The 27,178-nt window shown below is 36.7% G+C and overlaps 1 protein-coding gene across 1 annotated transcript in view; it reads right to left on the bottom strand.

The window, feature by feature from the left end:
• ALDH1A1 (aldehyde dehydrogenase 1 family member A1) overlaps positions 1-24,399 on the bottom strand; it is a 38,045-nt gene extending 13,646 nt beyond the window's left edge. Inside the window, exons 1-8 of the mRNA XM_009905623.2 lie at positions 24,243-24,399; positions 16,888-16,992; positions 13,908-14,048; positions 10,440-10,569; positions 9,477-9,538; positions 7,596-7,724; positions 2,069-2,182; positions 378-480 (exon numbers count right to left, since the gene is read on the bottom strand). Coding sequence (XP_009903925.1) covers positions 378-480; positions 2,069-2,182; positions 7,596-7,724; positions 9,477-9,538; positions 10,440-10,569; positions 13,908-14,048; positions 16,888-16,992; positions 24,243-24,332 — 874 coding nt within the window. The 5' untranslated portion in view covers positions 24,333-24,399. The remainder of the gene's footprint in view (positions 1-377; positions 481-2,068; positions 2,183-7,595; positions 7,725-9,476; positions 9,539-10,439; positions 10,570-13,907; positions 14,049-16,887; positions 16,993-24,242) is intronic.
• Positions 24,400-27,178: the final 2,779 nt, after the last annotated feature.

Below are 27,178 nucleotides of genomic sequence, written 5' to 3' on the forward strand. Positions count from 1 at the left end.
CTGCTCTTATGAGGAGTAGTATAGTATGCCCAGACAAAAACACATTCAGCTGTTCTGTGTGAAATGTAGATTCAATGTTGTTTACCCGATCAACAGTACCAAGAGAAGTATTCAGATAGAAAGTTAATAAACGTATGTGAGGTCCATCTAGTTGGTTTTAGTTCTACCTTCATTGTCCTAAATTACAGTTAAGATAGATTATGAGAAGTTCAAATCCATTCTGAAGCCACCAATATTTTAGTGACAATCTAATGTAAAATTATGACTTGACCAGAAAACTTTAAAAAATACTACCTCATTAAACCGGTACAAGTAATTTACTGACAGAGGAAAGACTTGCATAAATAGTATGCTTATATAATAAAAATGCTACTAACAGTCAGCATCTGCGAATACAATGTTAGGACTTTTTCCTCCAAGTTCCAATGTAACTCTCTTCAGATTGCTCTTCCCTGCTGCTTCTTTAATCATTTTGCCAACCTAAAAAGGTAGAGAGTGTTAGAGAGAGTTTATTATACCTTCAAGAACACTTATTTAAGTTCCTCATGAATGAAAGCAATTCACAGTCCATTATCCCAGTAATAATATAAATGAAAAATGAATAAATAAAATAAATTGACTCAGGGTGCAAGTAACTTGCAGTCCATGAACCAAGAACACTTTCTAGAAGAGTTTCCTGGTGGACACATGCTAGCTTCCAAAGATGTCTGAAGATTTTTTGGGGGGGGTTACCATTACTTCACTTGCTTGTATCTAATCTAAAGGAGGCACTGACTTCCACTCTGCCTGTTACTTTCAATAGGCTGATATTTCTCTGATTTATGCACAGAAAAGCCTTTTGATACACAAAGTGTATGAGAGAAAGAAGTAGATGTCTGTGCTGCCTGAATGGCCAAATATTCCAGTTTCTCCCTTTGAAGAAAGAAGAGAAAGAGGAAACTGGAAGATAGACCTTCCACCCTGCTTCATTCCATTGGCAGGAGAATTAAAGGAACTAATTAATATGAAATGTCCTGGAAAAGCCGTGATGGGAAAATATGCTGGTAGCCCTTGTGGCGTTGGTCTATGACTGCTCATATGGAATAACCCTCAGATAGATTCTTCCCTCTGCCAGACATCTTGCCCTCATTTCTTGTTGCTAAATTACACTGTCAGGAAATGACTTCACCGAAGCCTGTGAACACAGTTTCTGGATCATCTGCCTTTGGAGGGACTGGGAACATGAGGAATTAAAATTCCTCATTGTTATTGTTGTTATTGTCCATTGGTGGAATATTTCTCAGATGGCAGGGGTTTGGGTTGTCTTCCCATTGCTTTAAAGTTTCTACAAGTAAACATGCCTCTTGCAGTCACTGTGTACTGATACTTGACATGAGACAGTGGTATTTGTCTTTGGAAAATACATCTAAGAAGTTAAGAAACTGCTTGGCAACATTTCCGTGTAGAATACATACAGACAGATACTATAATGTAATGTGTTGCTATGTAGTTAGTCAATGCCTACACTGAAAAATCTGGGATCACATCATGACTGTCCTTTCAACTATAAAACTGATACATATTCAAACACTCTTCCAAGATAAAGCAGATAATCATCAGTATCCTCTAAATACCAAAAGGCCATCATCTCACATAAGTGTGTGCAGAACTAGGAATAAAATTTCTAAAGTGCCTTTCTACTGTCCTGTTGTATTAAAATTAAAGAGAAAAAAGCAGTCTTTCACTATGTGTGTTTCTTAAAATAATTATTATTATAAAAAGAAGCAAACAAAAAGTCATGAAAATGTTTTCTTTTTAAAGAACAAAACTTAATATAGCCATGGTATACTAGAACATATTTTATCTGATGAAGTGCTTTTGTTTAAAGGTTTTTTCTGCAAAGGTTGTTTAAATATGTTTGAAGTTAATAATAACCAACAAATCATTAAGCAGACTTTGTTTAACAGGGCAGCAGCCAAAAGAAAGAAAAAAGTTGAAACGGTTACATAGAACAAGTTGGACATTAAATCATTACTGGGAATCAGAGGGGCACATTTCCTGCTGTATTTTATTGCATTCATTACAGTACCTCTGTAGAACCTGTAAAGGCTACTTTATCTACATCCATGTGGTGAGAAATTGCTGCTCCAGCAGTGGGTCCAAAGCCTGGCACAATGTTCACGACTCCAGGTGGAAATCCTGCCTGAATTGAAGAGAGAACTCTATCAACCCAGGGAAGGTTAGTGACTAGAAGAACATGTCTCAATCTCACTTCTCTTTTCAGTTTTCCAGCCACATTTTCTCAGTCATACACTCATTCTGAGTCCTAGAGCCACAACTATGTTCATTCTCATATGATTTACATCCTCTTTCCCTCATCTGTCTTTTAGGCTATTTTATTTTTTAAAAAGAAAAGAATGTTTTCTTTTAGTTATTTTTCAGTGTCATTGGCAAGGAATAAATTCATTTTTTCTATACCCCCCCACCCCCCAAGCAGATGTACAAGAAAATTATAGCTTAATTTTATATTTGCTTCATTAAATCACTCTATGTGCCCGCTGTTCATTATCCCTCACACTGAGTGGCATGTAATGAGTGATCTGACTTACACTGAAAGTATTTTAAGAAAAATTATGGAAATAGTACATCAGAAAAATGTCTGTATCTTACAAATTTCTTATTTAAAGAGGCTTTTCTTGTGGGCCACATCATAAGACCACAGCGTCATTATGGCTGGGAAAAGAAAAATTAAAATCATGGAGTCCAACTGTAACCTAACCTTTGGTTTCCCACTAAATCTGTATTAGTTATATTTCACTCACAGACAAAACAAATTACTTTCTTACAACAACCTGTCAGGCAAATCCCCATGAATCAGTGAAGTGCAGTTGCATTTCCTCTCAGCCTACAATGCATCTATGGAATCTCAATGACAATTGCAGAACAAGCATAGAATTAAAGGACTAATAAGATGCATGTTCTATGTTATCACTCAAATAAATCTCTTTTAGCATTAAATAGGAAATTGAAATTGCATGCATTTGGAAAGTGGTGAATTTCATCTAGTAGGCTATAACTTTTAACCTCCATGTCTTGTGTTATGGAAACCAGAGAATTAACATTTGTTTGAGTAACAGGTTATTTAAATGTTCATGCTCAGATACATTCTTTCAATGCTTTTTATGTTAGTTTAATATTCCAGATTAATATTACTCTGGAACTGATGAGGCTATAAGGTTCCTTTCATTTGTTTAGCATTGTGTTTCATATTTAATTTGGAGAGCAAAGGAAGCAAAGTTTTTCCTGTTGGTTTTTTTTTGTTTGTTTGTTTGTTTAGGGTTTTTTTGTGGGGGTGTTTGGGGTTTTTTTTGTTGTTCTTTTTTTGTGGTTTTTTTTTGGCTACTTTTTTGTTTGGTTGATTTTTTTTTTTTTAAGTGGGAATAATTCATACTATCTCACTTTGGGCTTCTCATGTCTGTAGTTAGAAGCTACTCTCTACATACAAGCAAAGAAGTCTAGTAAGCACTGTTAAGAAGGATAGTGAGGATTACCAAAAGTTAGAATATTTTTTCTTTTTAATGTGGATACTTGAGAAGTGGGAAGTTAAATTAGACCTTGATATAGTTTCACAAGTCTAAAGCATATACTGAAGTGATCACCGAGATCTTGATCACTATCAGGGGTTTGTGTTTCAAATCTCTTTGGGTAATATGGGTACAAATTAAAACCCAGCCGGATCTGAGTGAATAAATCTTGAAGACTTGGTAAGATAAATATTATTTTTTTTTTTAAAAGATCCATAATATTCACCAGATAATACACCAAAGACATTTACAATTTGTTTATTTAAGCTTCTATTCCAGTTGAACACTAATTGAAAGGTGAGAATCATCTTCCCTTCTACTAAATATGCATTATACCTGTTGTTACCAGTCTGTAACCATTACAAGTGTACATACAAAATAGACCACAGATCACATTCCCACTTATGACCTATCTTTTCAGGAAATCAGAATATTAGAATAAATATTTTGTTAGACTTGGAAAAGAACTGTGTTATTCTCCCTGTAAAGTCACTTTTTCAGTGAAATATACTTTCTGATACTTATTATCAAAAATTAATACAGTATGTCTGATATTTTTTGTTAAGCAATTCCTCTTCCACAGTATTATCTAATAGCATTTACTACATGCCCCAATAACAGCATGACCTGACTCCTTCCTTATAGCCATTTAGTTTCCGTGAAACGGTAAGGCATAACAAATCAGTATGCTCTGCTGAATCATTGTTTTGAAACAGAATAATAACATATGCGAAGTCATTCTCATTAACACTCTACAAGAGCCATTTTGATTGGAGAGCTATCAGGACCAGCACCGGGACCAGTGTACTTGAGATGAGATCTTTCCCTTTTGGTTTCTTTTCTGGGCTTTGCAGGCCAGAAGGATCCCTGGAAGATAGTGAGACCCAACAGGGTCGTCTTCTCGCAAGCCTGCTCAGGATCATGACATCAGCCATGGGAATTTTAAAACCCGGCAGGGCTGAGCATGTGACAACGTTCTGGCTGGAGAGCCTTCCACCCAACTGCACGTGCTGGGTTAGCTGACAGAGTACAGAAGCCTCTATGGTAGCTCAGATAAATTATAGTAGTTAGGTGGAATATATATTTTTAACAACTAACAATAAAACCACTGAACCATGGTAACAACTCGGCCAAAGGCTATTAGAAAATCAGTAGGTACCCAGACAGAGTTGATGCACAAGCACGCAGGGGTCCAGGCTCCTAGCTGCAGAGAGTGCTGGAGCCTGGCACTTGGAATGGAGGGGGAAGAAGACAACACCTGTGTCAGGTGTGACCAGGTGAATTTTCTCCTCAACGGAGTGGCTAAGCTTAAGGATGAAGTGGCTGAGCTAAAGGATGAAGTAGCAAGGCTCAGGACTATATGGAATGTGAAAGGAAGTTAGATATGTGGGAGCAGGCTTTGCAGACCTCCCCTGTTGAAGGAGTCGTCCCTGGAAACAGGGAGGGATGGATACAGGTCTCTGTTAGGGGAAGAAAGGGGAATCCACCCCTGCCCAATTCCCCTCCCCTGTTGCCCTTGCACAATAAACACAAGGCTCTGCAGGCCAAGGGCAAAGTGGATGAGAGGGTGGAAGAGTAACCATCTAAGGAGATACCTAAGGCAAAGCAGTCCCCACCAACTATAAAGACCAGCACCACAAAGAAAAAGAGAAGGATTATAGTTGTTGGAGACTCTCTCCTGAGTGGAACAGTGGGACCCATATGTCATCCCGATCCATCCTATAGGGAAGTCTGCTGCCCACCGGGGGCCCAGATAAGGGACATCACAAGGAGACTGCCAAAGCTAATCCAGCCCACGGACTAGTACCCATTGCTGGTAATCCAAGTTGGAAGACATGAGATGGATAAGATGGACACCAGGACAATTAAAAAGGAATTCAAGGCCCTCGGTCAATTGTTTGATGGGGCAAGAGCTCAAGTGGTGCTCTGCTCAGTTCCCTCAGTGGAAGGGGTGTACACTGAAACAGGAGAACCCACACCATCAACAATTGGCTCCATGGATGGTGGCAGCAATGGAATTTTGGTTTCTTTGATCAAGGGGCAACTTTTACCATACCTCATCTGCTGGACCTAGATGGGGTGAATCTATCTAGGAAGGGCAAGAGGGCTCTAGCATTAGAGTTGGCAGGGCTCATTGGGAGGGCTTTAAACTAGGTCTGAAGGGGGTGGGTAATGAAATGAGTCTCTCTGGAGAGGAGAGACTGGGACATAAATTAGGGTTAATTGAGAAATCAGCAGCCCAGCTGAGGTGCATGTACACCAATGCACACAGTATGGGTAACAAACAAGAGGAACTGGAAGTCTTGGTTCACCAGGAAGACTATGATATAATTGCCATTACCGAAACATGTTGGGGTGGTTCACATAATTGGAGTACTGCACTAGGGGGTTACAACCTCTTTGGGAGAGACAGGCGAGGGAGAAGAGGAGGAAGGGTGGCTCTGTATGTTAGGGAATCTCTTCATGCCTCAGAACTTGAGGTTGCAGATGAAAGGATTGAGTGTCTGTGGGTCAAAATCAGAGGGAGGCTTAACAAAATTGACATCCTGATTGGAGTCTGTTATAGGCCCCTCAACCAGGATGAGGAGGCAGATGAAATATTCTACAAGCAACTGGAGGCTGTCTCAAGATCATTAGGTCTTGTCCTTGTGGGCGACTTTAACCTACCAGACATCTGCTGGGAACTTAATTCAGTAGAGAGGAGGTAGTCCAGAAGGCCAGCAGTATGCCCAGGTTGCCAAGAAGGCCAATGGCATCCTGGACTGCATCAAGAATAGTGTGGTCAGCAGGGGCAGGGAAGTCATTGTGCCCCTATATTCAGCACTGCTTAGGCCACACCTTGTATCCAGTTTTGGGCCCCTCAATTTAAGAAGGACCTTGAGACTCTTGAGCATGTCCAGAGAAGGGCAAAGAGGCTGGAGAGAGGTCTCGAGCGTAAGTCCTACGAGGAAAGGCTAAGGGAGCTGCGGTTGCTTATCCTGGAGAAGAGGAGGCTCAGGGGAGACTTTATTGCTGTCTACAACTACCTGAAGGGCGGTATTAGCCAGGAGGGGGTTGGTCTCTTCTCTCAGGCAACAAGCAGCAGAACAAGAGGACACAATCTGAAGCTGCACCAGGGGAAGTTTAGGCTTGAGGCGAGGAGAAAGTTCTTCACAGAGAAAGGTATTAGCCATAGGAATGTGCTGCCCAGGTGGTGGAGTCACCATTCCTGGATGTGTTCAAGAGGAGATTGGTCGTGGAACTGGGTGCCCTGGTTTAGTAGTCTCAAGGTCTTGGGTAACAGGTTATACTTGATCTTTGAGCTATCTTCCAATCTTATTGATTCTATGATTCTATGATGATTACTGTGCTGGGGATTATTGACTTTTCAGACACTTTGTATATTTTATAAAAAAAAAAAATGTATAGGTAAACAATTTAGCTCTTCCTTAGGTGTTTCCTGGACTGAACAAAATAGTCTGCATAACTTTGTAATTGGAAAAGAAGCTATCACCGTGTTAAAGTGCACAAAATGAATTCTCACAGGTTCTGTGTTAAAAAGGTTCCCAGGACTGCCAGCAGTCACCAGTTCAGTTTTACAGCTCCCTGTTAATAATAAACTCAGGCAGATGAAAAGGTTGTTCAATTAAAAACAATAATTAGATGTACAAACAGGTCCTTTCTTGTGATAGCTATTTTAACAGTCGTTGCTAGTCACCTCTAACTATTGTGCCCTTGAATTTTTGTTTGCTTTTGACTTTGAAATGTACTGTGCTTTTGTAATACAAATATGTTTGCCAAGGAATGGAGTTTATTAAATTGCATTTGTGGTTCTTTTTGTGTGCATGGACTAGAATGAAAGATATGCACACTTTTGTCCTGGATTTGCTTCACTGGTTTACTGTAAGGTAGGTTCCACAGTACAAGGCTAGACATGCAGTAAGAAGTACTTACAGAGGACAGCCAGTCTTGTATTACCTGTGTGGCATTTCAGCTGCAGTATACTCTTTTGTTTCTGAGAATGGCAAAAAACACCTGTTGTTGATGACTTACCTCTTTAATTAAAGATGCCATGTAAAGGGCAGTCAGTGGAGTTTGTTCTGCTGGCTTAACAACTACTGTGTTTCCACAGCAAAGGGCAGGGGCAATCTTCCAGATGAACATAACCAATGGGAAGTTCCACTGAAAAACAGATAAGAAAGTGTATCCTATTTCTGATACATTGCCAAAATGTTAAAATTCTCAACTGGGCCATTTAACTCTTTCCAGATTTAAGTTATTTTTTAAAAAGCAACTGGCAAACTGTGTTATTAAAAAAACAGTGATTTTGCTACATGTTGAGTCAGGAGGATCCAAGATTATAGTTAAAAACTAAATTGTACTCCTTTAACAAAGACTTAGAGAATGTTGTTGGATTATTGATGATTGGGACTTTTGCTGTCTTAAAGGATCACACCCATTATAATTTTTTAAAAATTTTTTTTTAAGATAATGTAATAACATGTAACACTTCTCCCTGGAGAATTCTCTGGCAGGTCTCCATTTTGGTCAGGCTAGTGAGAGTGGAGACAAGCTGATGACAATTAACCTATAATGTCAGAAAGACTTGGAGTTGTATCCATGAACTGCCCTTTAACACTCTCCTTACCTAATTTCTGTCTCAGCCTACACCCAGAAGTAACAGGTCCACAAAGAACACAAATTACGGGTTTAGAGTTTTCTGGATATTGATCATTAAAGTGTAGCTGTGTGAGAGGAAAGAAAATGGAAACCAGGAGCTAGCAGAAGCATTTTGCAATGTTTGCATAGTTCTCATAGTTCCTGGCTTACAGGAAAATTTCCAGTTCAATGGGTTCACTTTCAATGCAGAGAAAAGAAAGATACACTTGGATATCCTTGAGCATTATGTAAGGGGAGGCAGTGTTTGCACTAATTGCTTATTCTTCCAAGATACAATTTTTATTTTTTTTTTTAATTCCACCCACACCCACACCCCCCCCCACCCCCCCCCCCCCCAAGCAGTGACATCTAGAGTTTCTGGTTCTTTAATGTATCTTGACTGAGTGTTTGTCTTGTAATATCTCATGACTGATTTAAACAGTAGATTCCCAAGCTCTCCTGGACCCAAATTTGCTCCAGTGAAGTTCTCTACACAAATGTGATGATCTAAAGAGAGAGAAAACTTGCAAGCTCAACTGAAAGACATAAAGAATATGTGTGGAACCCACACGTCCTAGCAAGCCTGACAGGCAAGCTGTCTATCAGGTCAGCCTGCTCACACTTAACATGTGCAAAGAGGTGAGTGGATTAGGAGTGTCTACTGCATATAGACATTTTCAAAGCAGTGAGTTGAAGCTGTGTAGACCTCAGAAATTAATTTAAAAGCTGAGTTTCTCAGCATTTTAGATGTTCAGGCTCAGGCAGATCTTTTGACTCTTCACTTAAAATAAGCAGCTTCAGAACTGGGCATTTAAACAGGCCAAACTGGAGTGTTTGGGAACATATAGCTCTATATCACTGTGCTTATTGGACATGTTCTTTGGGTTGATCCTTGTATCATCAGCACAGTGAAAGAGTCTTAGTCACAAATACAGGTCTGGCTGTCCCATGTTGTACAGAGCAGAACAGATATTCTAGGTCTTGTCTATTTATAATTCTTTCAGCTTCAACAAGACACAGTTCTGTCTTTCTAACTAGCCAATCAATCAATCTTCTTGAGATTTGTTTTCCTTCTAGATAACAGGGAGGAGAGAGACAACACTGGACTTACTTATCAAAACCTACCTGCTGCAGAATGTGATGAATAGGATAGTCTATATCTTTCTGGACCTGAAAGTATGTGCTTGGTAATTTTTCACAAATGAACTTGCATTTCAAAATAATTTATATTTGTTACAGGAAAACTTGTGTTTTACAGAAATGGGTCCAACTTACAGGAATAATCTGGCCACACACCCCAATAGGTTCATGTCTTGTAAATGTAAAAAAATTTCCATCTGGGGGAAGAAGAAATAAATTTGACATTCAGACACAGGATTTGTAAAAAATAGTTGAATCAGAAAGAAGATAAAGTTGGATATCAAACTTAGCTATATACAATTCTACTTATAAATGATATTTTCAAAATCTGAACTATGAAAATGATCTAACCATAACATACATCTGGGTTCAATATCTACTTTCTTCATAGCTTCAGGGTTTGATTCTGCCAGTCTGATTGACTTTTGCCTTCGCCCCCCCACCCCGGTGATAACCCTGCTTCTCAGTATGGTATGCATAGCACGTCAGTGAACATTCCTCCTCTCTCTTCTTTTGTTCACCTTTTTTTAGAAAGTCTTCCCTTAAAAGCTACTTACAATCCTAGGAATATATGAGACATTTTTAATATTAGATCTCAGCTTAAATCAAATCCATTAAGTATAAAATTCACTTTGATTCAAATAAACATGTATTCCATAAAGCCGGGTATAGACATCTATGTGATACATGAAAGTTGGAAGTATTTATCACTCTAGTTATTCTTAATTCCTTCTTTATTACCATTCTTTTCTTTGTTCTTCCGAGGGCAAGAAGCAAATAGATAGTTTTTGTTAGTGTGCCACTGCAAAAACTATGTATCACTTTGTAAAGGTAACCTACCAGACTTCTTAGATGTACATGCAGGATAAAAATTTGTTCGATAAACAGTATTTACTCATGCTGTGCAGCGCAAGAAATGTGGATAGCTGCACTAAATGTTTAAAATGAGCACTGTGATAAATCTTAACCTTTTTTAAGAACTGTAGAGAATGTTTTCTACTTGACACATCTTTTAAGTTGCACATGTTTTGGAAAATGGTAGTTTTTTACATATCATACTTTCTTCAGTGCTGTATTTCTATTCTCTAAAATACTCACCCATTGGAACAGTACGCCCCTGGATTTTATCAGCCCAACCTGCACAGTAGCGTAATGTTTTGATACAGGCACCTAAATCCATTAGGTAGGCAGTGGAAAACAGTTTCCCACCATTCATGGATTCCATTGTCTGCAGACAACAGCAATTACAAAGTTAATATCAAATGTTGATAATGGTTCTTATGCTTGTACTTTCTTATTTAGCTTCTGGTTGTTCAGTTCAGAGATTTCCATCTTAAGTACAAACATTAGATTAATTAACTTCTGAAGGTTACTTAACAGTTGAAAAATACAAGGTAGAAATTTATGAATGATAAACTGTCATGATAGTCTGTTCACAGTGCAGATAATATGACACATGTGTAATGGTGAGGTGGTCTGAAAAAAAGCCCAAATCAATAAAAATTTCTGCTATCTTAACCAGTTACACTCATTCGGTTGCACTATTTGCATCACTTATTTCCATAAACTCTTATCTTTTAATCCACACTTGTAGAATTTTTAATATAATCTACATCAATTACACTGTAGAATTTTTAATATAAATTAGATCTAGTTTATATTAAAAATTCTACAAGTGTGGATGAAATGATAAGTTTATGGAAATAAGTGTTTGTGGAGTTTGCAGAAATGAGTGACATAAATAGTGTGGCTTCTTTTTGACTATGCATACTGACACACAAGGTAGGCAGTAGTAGCCTAGAGATAACTGTCAGGGTAACTCAGGATCCTGTGCTGTTTAATTATAAATAAATGAGCTTATAAGTGCTTAATAAATGCATGATTAGCTACTTACATGAGCAAGAAAACTCAAAGCATGGAATAAAATACCTCAAAAATAGTTTCAGTGTTTAATGTGCAAAGATCTGAGCCATGAAGGACTCTTAACTGAGAAAAAAATCATTATAGAAAATTAACACTCAGAGAGCAGGCTCTCTTTTATTGGCTAACTATAAATTGAGTGACCTATGTGGTCTTACTTGCAGCAAGACATGACTCACCATATCATGGATCTCTATGTTAGCCAAATATAAACCTTTAAAATAACAACCAGCAAATATTTTTTTCAACATCAATAACTTTTCAGCTGATCAGTTTTACCTACATAGCTTTAATGATCCCACAGAGATACCAGCACTAAATAGAGTTATTTCCAGCCAAATCTAGAGAGTGTCGTTTGGATTAACGTCATTGCAATAACCTTGATTGCTGAGACATCTAACCAAAGACCATGTGCTACTTTTACGTACTGTCAACATCTTGACATTAGTAGGATTTTTTTTTTTCTTAAGTTTTCCAACTGACACTGGTGATTTTCAGCTTTGTGAAATCAGGATACTTAGTAGGAAGCCCACAACTGCAGTTTGAGGATCTGGTCAGATCTTAGAAATATTATTTATTTTCTAAATTTGTTGTTTTGTATGCGCAAGGTTCTTTACTGTTCCAGGCTCAATCTACAAACTAATCCTGCAAGTACAGTGTTTCACTAACAACTCCACTGAAAAGCTTGAGTTTTTAGCTAACTGGACACATTGCAGATATCATACTTGGAAGAGAACACAACAGAAGGAGAAGCCAGTAGTTCTTGATGGCTTTCAACAACAAGGAACTAATTAAATGAGGTTTGTCCTTGCCATTCCAGACAATGTATCCAGCACTATGCTCATGTATTTGGACATGGGAGAAAATTATTCCCTGTACTCAAACTTTTGAACTCTAGGTCTCTGTCATCACAACAGACTGCAACCTAAGAAACAAAATACTCAGTGGCTTTGAAGCTTTAGGAAAGTCATCTTATAATTATATGAATAAATGAAATGGAGTAATTTTGATTCTGGACAGATGCATGAACAGAGGAAAATGCCTTGCAACAAGCTTTGGGTGTCTATTTTGACATCTAAATTTACAAGTCTATTTGCCTTTCTATATTTCTGCAGTTAGGAAGTGAGTGGAGAAATTCTCTTCATTTTGATGAAGCTTGAACACACCTCATTCAAATACACCTTACCTAAAAGGGAAAACAAGTAAGGTGCACAAAATAATGTCATCAAAATAGAAACTTGGGACAAGCCCCAGAGCAAATCAATACTTTTGTATTATGGAAATTAAAAGGGGGAATGAAAACTAACTTAATATTTCAGATTTCCTGCAGAAAAAAAAATGAAATCTATACTTATTTTTTTTTTCACGTGTATTGCCTTAGGCTGTACAATAAAGAAGCAAATGCCAGCTTATACATGTAACTCTTAAAATTATATCTCTCTGGACTCCAATAAATTGTTAAGGACACAAGTTCTAGCCACACAAGTTTTCTCTTTGGAAGCCAAGTGATTATCAGTTCCTACCAAGGAGGAAAAATTCATTTAGAGAAAAGTTTAAATTTGACAGTGGCAGACTTTGGGATTCAAGGACATAACCTACTTCCTTTAAATTTTCATCTTTCTTTTAAAAACCTGTTTGAGATACATGCAAGTGTCAAGGACAATAGAAGAAGCAATAGATTCTTTGCAGGTTTTACTTGTTTTAAAAGTATAAAGTGTGTGAGCTTATCAGTGGTGTGGCTTGTAGATAATAGCTAAATACTTCAAACTGTGACTGTATCAGTCTGAGTGATCTTGAATTTGGATACTTCCTTTTTTTTGCAGACAACCAGAGTTCATTTTCAGAACAATGTAACCAACTATCCTACCTAAAGGTTGACTCCAATAGGTGCTTGAAAGAGCAAGGATATCATCATAATGGTCATCATGTGTGGGGTTTAAAATAAGGTGTGGCAGAAGAGATTTAACTATTTAAAATGGTTAAGCCTACTTTATCAACTTGCTTTAACTATTTTAAATGTTTTTTTTGGGGTTGCCTTATTTCACAATTGGTAGATAGTGGTGTTACAATTTATGTGTCTGCTGTTCAGAATGGAAAAATGACCAATACACAGTAGTGAGTAGGCCATAATTGCCTGCCTTCCATGTTCTTCATATGAATAAGTAGTTTGCTGCTGGTTTTGGTTCTAATTAAGTTTTTTTACTCATTGCCAATTGCAATCAGTTGCCAGTTAATGAAGGACCAGTGATAACAAAAATATATCCATGAAATTAAAAATTTCTCCAGTTCTGACTTTTGTTACCTGTTGGTGCTGATCCCAACTTTACGATTCAGTCCTTGGTTTAGGCAAATGTCACACGCATGGTCTATGTTAGCATATCCTTAAGTACCAACAGTTCAAATTGCATTGATCATAGGTGATTTAATATCATCTTAAAGGTAAATAATGCTCAAGTATTTGTGGGTGCAGGGTGTTAACAGGCCACAGTGCTAGGCTAGTCCATTTGCAAAACAGATGAAACAGTTGTTTTGAGACAGTCTGACTTCCCAAAGATATAGCATGTTGCACTTCCTTGTATCTTTCTTTAAAAAAACAGGGCATAGACTTTTTTCTCCCCAGTCTTTTTATTCATGTATCATACTCACAGCTAAAATCAGACGATCTCGTTCAACTAAGTCAGCTAGCTTATTCAAGAGCCTCCCTCTCTCGGAAGCATCCATCGTACGCCAGGGTGATCCAAGTTCAAAAGCATTTCTAGCTGCTTTAACAGCCTTGTCAACATCTGCCTGTGAGGAAAATAGAGAAACTTTCATAATCAGTAGTTGATTCTGTCATCAGTTGTGTGGGTTCTTAAAGGCACAAGGTGTTTCTCAGGATAAATAAGAGATGCCAACCCCAATACAATCAGAATTAATACAGTAATTTTAAATACATGGTTTATTTTCTTTATTTCACTTCTGTTATTATTTGAGCAATGTGAAGTTGTGAGAGAAACAGATGGATTTTCAAAGCTCCTAAAATAAAAACGTACTATGGAACTCTGTTTTCAAACTCTCTGCTTTCTAGTGCCTGTAGTTGGGAATACATCTACCAATTATACTCCTGAACAGTTTAATCACTTTTTGTACAAAGAAATATATAAATCTGTAAATGAAATATTTAAGTACCTAGCATTATCTAAAAGTATATTGTGGTGTGATGAAGACCAGGTTAGAAAAATCTATACTATGGAATTTTCCATAAAATGAACACCAATTATTATTGAGGAATACAAATCAATGTATTTGTTTTTGAAAGTTTTATGGAATACTTTTATTTTACATAGTTTTAGCAACTGACTAATTGACCAGGTTTAAAATGCTGAGACTAAATATTCTGGTCTAAGTATTGTCCATGCATTATACAATCTAATTTATCACTCTGTTAATACTTTTTATACAGCATTATTTATTATTTCTCACTTGGCTTTTGCTATAGCAGGAAAATCTACACTGAGTTATATACGTGGGTTTTTTTTTCTGTATAAAGTTATTCCAGAATGTTACAAAAAACACAATTAAAACTTGAGAAGAGGCATTTTGTGTCTGTATTTCTTCTATATTTCACAGTTCTTGAAAAAGGGTGACTAACTCAACAAATTTATTAAGTCAACATCAAACTTAATTGTTCTAAATGTGAACCAGTTCTTGAATCTTTAACTGATGTTGAGTAGGCTACAATTAATTTCTAGAAGTCAGGGCTCAGGCCAGTATGTGGCCTGGAAAACCCAGCACAGACCTGCCAGGCAGGAGACCCTCAGAACTTCCAGGAAGTTCTTTCCAAAGTTTCTTTCCAGGAACTTTAGAAAAAGATGGGAGGGATTTCCACAGGCAGCACTGTTGTTATTATAGGGTAATACTGACCAGTCACCTACATCTGGTAGCTAAATGTATCAGATGAAGAAGAATTGTTTTTCTGTCAAAAAAATCTGACAGAGTGTTGTCAAATGTTTCATCAATATTCTGTGGCCCAGAAAATTCAATTCAATAAATATTTAATTAATTCTATTTTCTCTTTCTCATATCTGTCTATCATAAGTATTCTACAATGTGACTTGGGGGATATGCCTTGGCCTTTGCTGGAAAGAGGGAAAGCATAAGCTGTACTTATGTGAATGGTGTAAATTAAAGCTAAATGCAGTGTCATGTGTTCTTTTTGCTGCATATGAAGAAATAATTAAAACCGAGGGAAAAATGTAAAACTAGTATAGGTCTTTGAATGAAAAGTAAGAAAAATATTTCTTCAACTATATAAAATTCTATTTTAGTACATTAATATTAAGCATTAATATAAATACTGTTAGCTTCTTTCAGAGTTAATGTGAACTTTTTGCAGAAGGACATTTACATACTGACCATTTGCAGGTCTGCTTTAAAATTTCTAGGGGAATTTAAGATTATCAAATGTAACTCAAAAGAGCCATCAAATGAAAGGAAAATCTGTTTCCCACCCACACGTCTGTGCTTTTTAATATCTTTTTTTTTTTTTTTTTTTTTTAAATAATACCACTTCAATGCAGCCTACAGCCTATTGTACACACAAATTAAATTCCTAGAAATCTCTTGGCTCATAATTTACAGACTAGGCTCTAGCGTATTTGGTTCACAATGATAGTGTAATTTATTAGATTTGTACATTTCACTTGACAATTTAGTTAATAGCAGTTGTCATTACACATTAGTTTGCAAAATTATTGGAGAGAAAGCAAACCTGTGTGTTGAACAGTATTATCTCTTTATTTAATGAGTTGTTAGAGTTTTTGTAAGGAATGAGAGTCTCCAATATTCAGAATGGTAAGGTGAACAGTTGCAGGTCATGGGTAATTTAGTTTAAGTGTGATCAAATATCAGGCCAACTTGATCTGCAATGTAATTTTTTTTTTTCTAAAGACTGAACAGAGATGAGTTGATTTTATATGAAAAGCACATGTGGTTCTAGTGGGATACCAGAATAGAAATTTACAATATGTTTATGGAATTATTTGGCTGAGGACAAAACAAGTCTGATAGAATGCTGGTGAGTCTGAGCACTACATACAGAAAAATGGCACATGAAAAGCTCATCATCAGATATACAAAATTATCAAAAGCTAAATCTGTGCAGTCTTTTTTAGTTTTATGTTCCAATATTTTTTTCACAAAACAAAATATTTGAAGGGGACAATAGTGGCAAGTCTTATTCATAGTTAAAAATGTTGATGGCAATGACTGTCTTCTCTAAGTTTGTGTGGGAAAACAGAGAATGTGTGAGGAAAAAAAAAGGCAATTAAGTTATTAGATGTTGCTGATCAAAGACAACAAAAATAAACCAACAACAAATACAATCCCACAAAATATTTCTTCAGACCTTGAGTCATATGAGCAAGATCCCAAGAATAATGCAGGTGCTTTTTTTGAAATGCCTGTTGACAAATAATATTAAAGTTTCATAAAAAAATTATAAATTATATTTACAGAGTAAAGAATACAGGATGAAGCATGCACATCTCTGAAGGTTTCCATCAGCGCAAATACAGACAGTTTCCTTCCTCTTAAGACATACAGCTGAATTTACAGCTAGATCTAAGACCAAGAAAGGAAACCCTACCTTGTCACCTTCTTCAACTTCACAGATTTTCTCTTCATTTGCAGGATTCAAAACTTCAAATTTTTTGCCACTGATGGAATCGTGCCACTCATTGTTTATAAATATCTGAAGAGGAAGAAATAATTCAACAATATTAGTAACATATTTGCAGTTATCTGTTACCTGTCTGATTGGTAGTCACTTGAATAAAAATTTAATAGCTGTTTCTACATTATTTTGATGAGATGAGTAGTCATATATGCACACAACTTCCTCAGGAGATACATTTTCTTTCTACACAGTATTTTCACTTTCTTTCATATCATAAAAAGTTACTGTTATAAAGTAGTCCTTCCTCTCTCCAACTGAAGTCTGTGATGTATAAGGGAGGTACAGCCCTAAATGAATTACCTAAAACATAAATATCCTGTGTTCACAGAGTTGGCAATGACCAAGTGACTTTCTATTACTTCCCCTGAGAGAAGTAAATGCAAACCCTGGGTTTGGTACATACAATACATATAGTATCTTAAAGAACAAAATTTGACTTAGTTTTGCTTTGGTATCACTTCATTCTTGCCTGCCAAAAAAGAAAATCCCAAAGCCAATAGCGTATTTTTCTAAAATTAATGTCAAGACCAGAAAACTCCCAATCACAGTCAACTGAGTGAAACAAAGACAGACAAGCAGAGTAAAAACCAAGTCAGCATACCTCTCTATTTTCACATTACAGGAAAAAAATAATTAGAGATTAAGGAAGGGCTTTTTTACTTTTCAGTAAAATTCTTTCACTTTGTGAATAGAGCTGTTTCTGAACATTGATTAGATTTGCTCTCAGGCTGCTCTTTGTAAATCGGTGCTTCACTGAATGTGATCCGAATACAAATTTTAAAGCAGAAACATAATGCTCTTAGTCTTTTACAGAAAAAAGCAGTATTTATTTCATTAAATAAATGAGGGAGTCATTAATCAAGAAGAAATGACTGAGGTGTTCACCAGAAGTAAACTGTTAGGAACTTTAGAAAAAGTCTAGATTCTATTTGTAGTTGGTGCTTTTCACAGAGACACTCTGCTAAAAACTATAGTGGGTTGAGAGACCAATTCTCCTACCACAGGCAAAAGAAAGACTCAGACAAAATTGTGGATTGCAAAAGTGGTGGAAAGTTTAAATGGAAAAACAATGAAAGTTTTACAGAAAAACCACAAGCCCTGTAACAAAAAGAGAGAGAGATCCCAGAACATACCCAAGAACATCCCATCGCCCACCTGGGGGTACACCCAAGCCCCCCAGGGCTCTTTCTTTCCCCCTAACCCAGCCTTGGGCCTGGGCAGGCCCAAGGGAGGCAGCTCATGCCATTTGACCTAGGCAGCAGCAAGGGAGGAAAGAGAAAGAGAGAACCCCCTGCTGATATTTTATAGGGGAGCAGGGCATTATGGGAATGAAATACCTGGCTTCCTGTGACCACCCACTGGGATGTTCCAGGTGTGGCCTGTGCAGTGGCATCAGAGGCCAGCACCCAGCCTAAACCACTGCAAGAACTAAGCTGCACACACTGGGAGAAAAGCCAGTTGTCTTTATTGTCTTGAATAAAAGACATTTCACTGAGTGACTTTTCACCATTTACCAGCACTCCTGGGTAATGGACAAGATCCCAGCTGACTGGAGATGGCAAATGTTACACTCATCTACAGGAAAGGCTTGAAGGAGGAATTTGAGACCTGCCAATCTAACCTTGGTGTCAGGGAATGTCTTGGAGTAGATCATCTTGAATGCTGCTATTCAACACATGCAGGGCAACCAGATGACAAAGCCCAGTCAACATAGATTCATGAACATCAGGCACTTCTGAACAAATCAGGTCTCCTTCTATGACAAGGTGACAGGCTTAATGGATGAGGGAAAGGCTGCAGACATTGTTTATATGGACTTTAGTACAGCATTTGACATTGTTTCCCAGAGCATCCTCCTGGCAAAATTGGCTGCTCATGGCTGGTAAGGCCCAAAGAGTGGTTGCAAATGCAATTAAATCCATCTGGCAGCTGGTCACAAGTGTTGCTCCCCAGGGTTTGGTATTAGGGCCCATGGTCTTTGACATCTTTCTCAATGATCTGGACGATGCACCCTCAGAAAGTTTGCACATGACACCAAGTTAAACAGATGTGTTGATCTGTCTGAGAGTAGAAAGGCTCTATAGAGGAACCTGCACAAACTGGATTGATGATCTGAGGCCACTTGTACGAGATTCAAGAAGGCCATGTGTTGGGTTCTGTGCCTGGGTCACAGCAACCTCATGCAATACTACAGTTTTGGGGCTGAATGACTGGAAAGCTTCCCAGCAGAGAAAGACCTGGGGATATTGATTGCCAGGCAGTTGAACATGAGCCAGCAGTGTGCTCAGGTGGCAAACAGCATCTTGACCTGTACCCCAAATAGTGTGAATAGCAGAACCAGGAATTGTCCCAGGATTGTCTCTCTGTACTTAACACAGATGAAACCACATTACACTGTGTTTGGTTTTGAGGCCCTCACAGACACTGAAGTGCTGGAACAGATCTAAAGAAGGGCAAGGAAGCTGGTGAATAGTCTGGAAATTAAAGTTTTGTGATGGGTGGCAGAGGGAACTGGGATTTTTTAGTCTGGAGGAAAGGAGGCTGAGGGAAGACTTTATCACTTCTTATAACTACCTAAAAGGAGGCTGCACAAGGTAGGTGTCAATCTCTTTGCCTTAGTAACATGTGATAGGATTAGAGGAAATTGTATCAAATTGTGCCAGGGGAGTTTTAGGTTGGGTATTAGAAGAACCTTCTTTACTGAAAGGGGTATGAAATTCTGATGCTCAGAGAGGTTGTTTAGTCCCCATCCCTGGAGGCGTTGAAGAGATCCATAGATGTGGCACTAAGGGACATGCTTGATGATCTTACAAGTCTTTCCCAATTCAAATGATTCTATGAATTATTTTATTAATGACATTGTAAACACCTACCTTTTTAGTTACTGTTTTAGTGAGTGTCCTAATCTTAAAAAGAAAGAAAACTAACCTTTCAGACTGAATTGGCACATACAATGACGTTTGCACTGGCTATACTAAAATATCCAAGACCTGAGAATGAAGGGATTTTCCAGGGTAGCTCATGGGCAGCAGGTGCATGTGACAGCAGCTATGCATACAATGCTATACGACTTAATAGGTCCTATATGAAAATATATGGGAGAAAGTGGCACTGCTGGTCAAAGTTTTCAAAGGTAATTCCTACAGCTCTGTTGTAGGTTAAAGGAAACCAAAAGTTAATTGGTATAACCACAAAGAAAAGTCCTCCAGAGGCTAGAGAGTCCCAGGAGGATGGGTAGTTCATCCCAGAATATTGCAATCTGTTATTCTATTAAATTTTCCTGTATTTCTCTACTTAAGGGAGTGTACAGCCAAAGCTCTCTTTCTTCTTTCCATCTTGCGGCACACCATTATCTTTTGTGGGGAAGAGGCTTTCTCCTGGCCTTGGCTGGCAGCAAACTTTCAGCTACACCACTGGGACTGCTGAAGCCACACAGAATCCAGACTATCATGAAAGGGCAAACAAAGCAGTTAAACAGTTAATATAGAAAAAAAACACCCAACAACAAATAACCCATCTTCAGCAACTTGCTGCACTGCCAAGAAAAGAGACAAAGTAAAAGGCAAATATTAAGATAACACTGTTAGGATGTTACAGTTTGCCAAATTAATATCTGTCTGTGAAAAGAATAATTGCAAAACATACCATTTTTGGAAGTTTCAAAAGTGATTGTTTAAATACTAAATTTATTGCACAAAGCAATATCACCCACATTAGTTTAGAATATCTTTCTTATTGATATTTCTAATACCATCAAGGCTGTATAAACCAAAACATCCAGATGTCTTTCATAGCTAGCTAGCCCTCTTGCATATGCAGGTATGGAAGACAGGCAAGAGAAGGAAGAAATGAAAGCTCTGCATGTAAATGGTGTTATATAAATTGCAGTTAGCCTCACTCAAAAAATGATGTGGAGTATATGCTGCAAACAAAATTAAATTAAATTAAATTAAATTAAATTTTAAAAAATGAACAAACAAAAAACTTTGGGGTCACCTTGTTTTGTCTGTCAGAACTCCACTGGTAGATTTTTTTGCTTGCTGCTTTGTCAGACATAAATGCATAAATACTCATCTGAGGGTACAGAATGTGTTGTACAAGGGGCCTATGAGATTTAGGCTTGCAAAATTGGTTTACAAAACTTTAGAAATGGCTTTCTACCTGTCATTCTGTCATCCCAGTGTTGGTGTTGTGGTTTGGGGTTTTGTTGTTGTTGTTTGTTTGGGGTTTTTTTTTTGGGCAAGGGTTCCCCCTCAATCCCTCCAACCCCTTTCCTTTTCCTTCAGTTCTTGAGTATTTTGCGATGACCATGACTTGATTTTATAAAGTGTCTGCTAGATAGGAATTGATGTGTTTGTGCCTGTGCTGCATGAGGAGAGAAAGTATTTGGCTCTGGACTGCTTTCTCTAAGGGACACACCACAGCTCTGCTGAAATACATAGTGTCATCACCATAAGAAACTACTGAAAACTGAAAATGTAAACTTGGAACAAATGAATCTATACAGAATACTTGATGTGAATTTTCTTCCCCCCCCCCCCCCCCCCCAAATATTTTTCCTTATTAGAAGTCAATACATGGTTAAGATTTGGTGTAAATGTTTTTACTTCCACAGAATTGCATGCTATTATTAATATCAGAATTATGTTTTACTGCTGCATTGAACTAATAATAAAAGAATACACACTTTCTATGCATTGCTTGTTTAAACTTTATGATTTGTCAGCTGACTTTGTATCTACAAAGTTAGCTGATCTTAAAGAAGACTACATTTCTACGGTGTCATTATAGCCCAGATATTCCAGTTGTATTTTGTGTTTCCCCCCCTGCAGTCTCCCCTGAGACTGCAACTTATGTGGTACCCAGCCATTTTTTTCCTTCACTCATAGTGTTTTACTATTTCACACTTTCTCATATTCCACAAAGCAGCTTAGTGAGAGAATGTGCTGCTGTGTTCTTCCCCTTACGTAATTTGACAACCTAATAATTAACTAACCTGAGTTTCTCTGATTAAAGGAACATTACAGGGCTTAGTTTAGGCAAAAGCACCACAAAAGAAATAATTTGTCAAACAATTATTGTTCAATTCTCTGTCAACTGAATAAAATATTTACTAGTACATTTTTTACTGACTTACCAAAGTTAATTAGGTTCATTGGAATATCTTTAAAGGAGATTCAGATACTAAATCAACTCCAGATTACTCTGTGGTATTTAAAATGCATTCAATTTAATTATTGAAATTCAAATTCTTTCATGTGAAAGCCTTAACCTGAAATGTTATCTGTACTAACTTATAGATCCATAGACATATAAAAATGTTTAGTTAAATGATCTCTGTAAAAGTCCCTGTAAATGATTGTTAAATAAAGATAAAAATTCTCAGAACACCTCCTGCACACCTTTATTCAGGTCATGATGATACCATGTTATGGTAGAAGGGAATATTTTGTCTCTGTTTCTGAGGGATCTGGTGATGTTCAATGTGCTTTGGATAGAAAGGTTAATTAATACATCAGCAGTAAATAATGCTGTCATCCTGATCCCTCTGATGTAATTAGCCAAAGTAATCCCACACCCCACATTCAGACTTGTACAGGACAGAAGAGAAGGATGTGTAAGAAGGCAAGTGTGAAAAAGCTTTATTAAATATGCGATGACTGCTGGGCATGAAGTTTCTATTATCCTGTCTCCTTATTCCTCAGCACACTGTTGTGGCTTTCAGACAGTCTTTTTATCTGTTTGAGGAGAGGAGGAAAGCATTGCAAGATTCAAGCTTCTCTGAGGGTATTTTGGATTTGGTCACTTGTAGGTACAGTCTTTTACAAGCAAGTGCATTGTAGTTCTGCAGTTACATATTATATGAAGTATTGAAGTAAATGATATTTTTTATCTAGGCAAAAGAAACATAGATTTGCTATGTGACACTCTTCTTATTTGTGTACAACAGACATTTAACCCAGGTTGTCTGTCTTTTAGTTGTTTTTCATATTAGTGGATTAGGCTTTTGCTACTTAAATATTTTAGAGGCATAGAAATGTTTACAGGAATTAATTTCTTGCATATTCGCTTACACTAGATTTCTGAACTTTTATTTTTTTTCTCCTATTTTGCTCCTATCAGATGTTTTCCTTTGGAGAATTTTTTTTTTTTTTTTTAATTGACAGGAAGAGTATTAGAGAGGTATCACATGGTAGAACCAATTGTAGCCTGTTAAATATTTACAAAGGCTGCTTCTGTGTGATTTATTCAAGAAAGACATGCATTAAAATCTGGTTAGATTTTTTTCCTTTAAAAAAAATTAGGATAAAATGGAATTTAAAAGGTCTACAACAGACAATTACTGAATGTTTTTGTTGGGTTTTGTTGTTGTCTTGTTGGGGTTTTTTGGTTCTTTTGGGGTGGTTTTTGTTTTGTTTTGTTTTTAATAAAATCAGTGGTTCCAGAAGATAAAACTTATTTGCATTATAACAATAATAAGATAAAAAAATAACAGTAACAAAGGAGTCTGTAAACAGAAGAGGTCCTTTCTGATCAGTTGTTCTACCTGAATGTTTCAGAGGGCAGAGTTTCAATATTTTGTGCCAACAGTTTGTTCAAAGTTCTTGCAGGTATCTGTGTACTATGACATGTAACAAGCAACGAGCTGGGAACACAAGTCTGGATTCAGACTTTCTTTGTCTGTATATTTCTAACTGTATATCGAAAGAATTTGCTATTACAAAAAAGTTTATGGTAAAACTGAGTAATTGGTAGACTCTACCTGTTTTATTGATACTTACTTGTTTAAGCTGAAAAAAAATTATCTAAGAAAAACATATGAGTAGAACTAGTTTTATTTCAATTTCATTTACACATATCCCTTTCCACAGAGACCTTTTTGGTATTGTTATTTAAATCTGATCGCAACACATTACAATGTGTTAACATTTTACTTTGTTCTTGCTTTACTGAACAGTAAATTTATACATTTATATTATCTGAAAACTTATCACTTCAGAAAGCTTGTTACAGGAGAAATACAACACCCACCCTAAGTGAAATATTAAATGATTCAATCACGCTTGCGCATCTCTTGATATAGCAGGGTTAAAACGATCACTGAATGTTTATTGCTAATATGTAAAATATCAGGAATAGTTCAAAATAATCATTTTAAGCACTGATTTACAGTTGTTCCATGGTTAATTTGAGATTAAAATGTACATATCCTACTGTCTGAGCTGAATGCATAAGAAAAATTAAGAAATATATATGCTACTCACCTTGGTGTACTTAATTTTCAGATCTTTGAGTGGTTCTGGCAGAGCTGGCAAAACTGGAGCAGGGTTGCTCTCTGAACCTTGCTTCTTCATATTTTCAGTTGAGGAGTTCCTGAAACACAGGTGGAATAAGGTAGAAGGGAAGTGCAGTGATTTTTGTCCTTACTGAGCTCTTAGCTTTATTTGTGCTTTTGTATTTGCAGCAGCTATAGCATATTTGCATACAGGAATATGATTGGATGAAAGCATTCCTTGCAAGGAGAAAATGACGTTGCTTGTTTTCGAGACCAAAAGCAACAGCCTTTCACCGAGTTGAAACACAGATAAAGTAAATGCCGCTGAAGAAATCTGCTCATCCAGACACTACAAATTTTGTACTGTGGAACACAGTTTAAGATGTCCTTGTCTTACCTGTAAAATTGCTTTCTCTCAGCAGGCAGGTCCCCAGATTTTAAGTTATTCATGTACTTGAAGGCAGATCTGAAGCTAAAGATAAACTTGTTAGCTATGGAAACAAGACTTCTCAATGAAGACTTGGTGAGAATAATTTCAAGAGATAGAAAGTATTCACTAAAATACAAGTAAACTCAAGTTCTGGAAAGTATTCACTAAAATACAAGCAAACTCAGGTTATGCTTTAGCATGTTTAGAGAATAGTTCCTGTAATTAATACTTGCTGTGTAGATCACAGGGATGAAGAATGACTATAGTGATACAAAATCCTTCACATGTTTTTCAGAAAATGTGAAGGTAGGATGAGCTTATTGTTTACTTCCACATAGAACAATTTTAAGGGCAAAATTTTTACTACAGTGCTCTTCAGAAACTCCTAATTTCAGCTTTCAAAACAAATTATTTCACAGACAGAACGTTTCTACCCAGGGAGAAACACACTGGTGTGTATATGTCCAGTTCTGATTGTTCAGTGAGACGCATACCTCTAATAATGGCAAATAATTTTACCTTTCTTCATTAAGTCCTATGTTTTTGATAAACATTATCACAGAATGAACTGGGTCTGAATTAGCACTTGTTTTTACACTTGAAGGTACTAGTATATGCAGAATTGATTTGTGCCATAGGAATAAAGAGAAAGGACCCTGTTGCTTCCATTGAGATTACAGTGATGCCTGAAAAATATCACTGAGCTCAGTTAATTCATGTTTCAAGCATCATCTAAAACATCTGGCAATGGAGACTTTCCTGGTTTTAACTGATGCATCATGAGGTTTATCTTAAAATGCATTAGTTACAGGCAACATTCTTTCTGAGTGTGCTGTAATTGAACATGCTATAATTGTCATGAATGTATTTTGTGTTTAGACATATAGTTGGAGCAAAAGTTTCTGGCCTTTAGAGTAATAAGTAATTTCTAGATACGAGAGAATTCTCTTTTCACAATAGTCATCTCTCAGTGAGATACAGAAAGCTATGTAAACTTTAACAGGATCAGGCATTCACACTGTCACATGAATGAAGAGCCCATTCTTACTGCTTTAACACCATGATATCACAGATTACCAGCTCAGTTACTTCCTTTTGGATGTATCTCATCTCTTCTGCTTCAGCAAGCAGGATTGTCTTAAATACACTCTCATATTTAGGTATCATCCCTGATATTTATTTTTTTTTTTTTAAATTATTAAGCTGGAAGTGAATTATAATAACTTCTTAGGAAAAATCGTAGCATTTATCCAGTTTTCATGTAAGGGCAGCCTGAAATCTGTTTAAACGAGCTTTAGAGACATTATGCTGGGTGACAAGTTTCAACTTTTCCAAACATTCTGGTAGTCAATGCTTTATTTTCAAAACCAGTAATTCATTTAACTTACAGTTTACCTTTTTTTTTCCCCTTTCTGTTACCCTCCTTCACTCTCAGATTGCATGAATCATCTTCACTACCAGTTTTCTTTTAAATACCTTCTTTTCTCTGAAAACCTTGTGTATTGTTAAAAAGGTCACATCTCTTAAAAAGATACTTTTTATCTAGAGCAGCTTATTTGTCCTATCATCAGGCCTTATCTGATGGGACTTGCTTCAAGCATTACCATTAATGTCAATAATTCCTTTAACTTCTCTATGTTCTCCTATCTATGAATGCCTGACTCTCCTCTCCTTTTCCAGGAAATTCTGTTGTTTTAGCTAATTGTTCATGACTGTCCCAATCATCTCCCATCCAATAATTGTTATTTGCCTTCAGGCTAATATTTCTTTAAAACTAATGTAGAAATTGTTTCCTTTTTCTCATATCACATATTCCTGTTTTTCACAGCTTCCTGCTATTTTAATTTAATTTTCTTTTTTTCCCTACCCTGCATCAACACTTTTAGATATTTTCCCTAAATAATAATTTAATATTAAGATAATCAAGCACTATAACTTCAGTGGACTATACTATTATTTCAAGTAGTGGATTATACAACACTTGGATATTGCAAGTGTTGCATATGGAAGTTTACAAAATTTTGTTGTTACTGTTTTCTTGGGAAATGTTAGATTCTAACTGTTTTGATTTGTTTTGTTTTGTTTTCTTTTTTTTTTTTTAGTAAATTATTTTATTGTTACTTGTTTTTATCTTTTCACGTAAGGAATAAATAAATCTTAACCACTCCATACCTTGAGGAGTTCCATGACAGATGATGTGACTGTGATGGTGCTTTCTATGCTTTAATGCATAATATTTCTCTCAGTTTAAGCCCCTATATGCAATCACAAGGAGCAAACAAAAGGTAGTGGTTCACCATGCAAGTAGTAATTAAGATATTAGATATCTTGCTGTATTTCATTGGTGGTGTTGTAAGACAAGATCAAGGGCTCCATGAACTTTAGGTGTGACCTTTGTCATTCTATGTCAGCAACTTAAATGCAAGTTCTGTGCTGGAAGAACCTGTAGATCATTTGTCCATGTGTTTCTTCACAAAGTTTATAGACAAATTAAT

Source organism: Dryobates pubescens, chromosome Z (assembly GCF_014839835.1).
Source record: "Dryobates pubescens isolate bDryPub1 chromosome Z, bDryPub1.pri, whole genome shotgun sequence".
Classification (NCBI taxonomy): Eukaryota; Metazoa; Chordata; class Aves; order Piciformes; family Picidae; genus Dryobates; species Dryobates pubescens.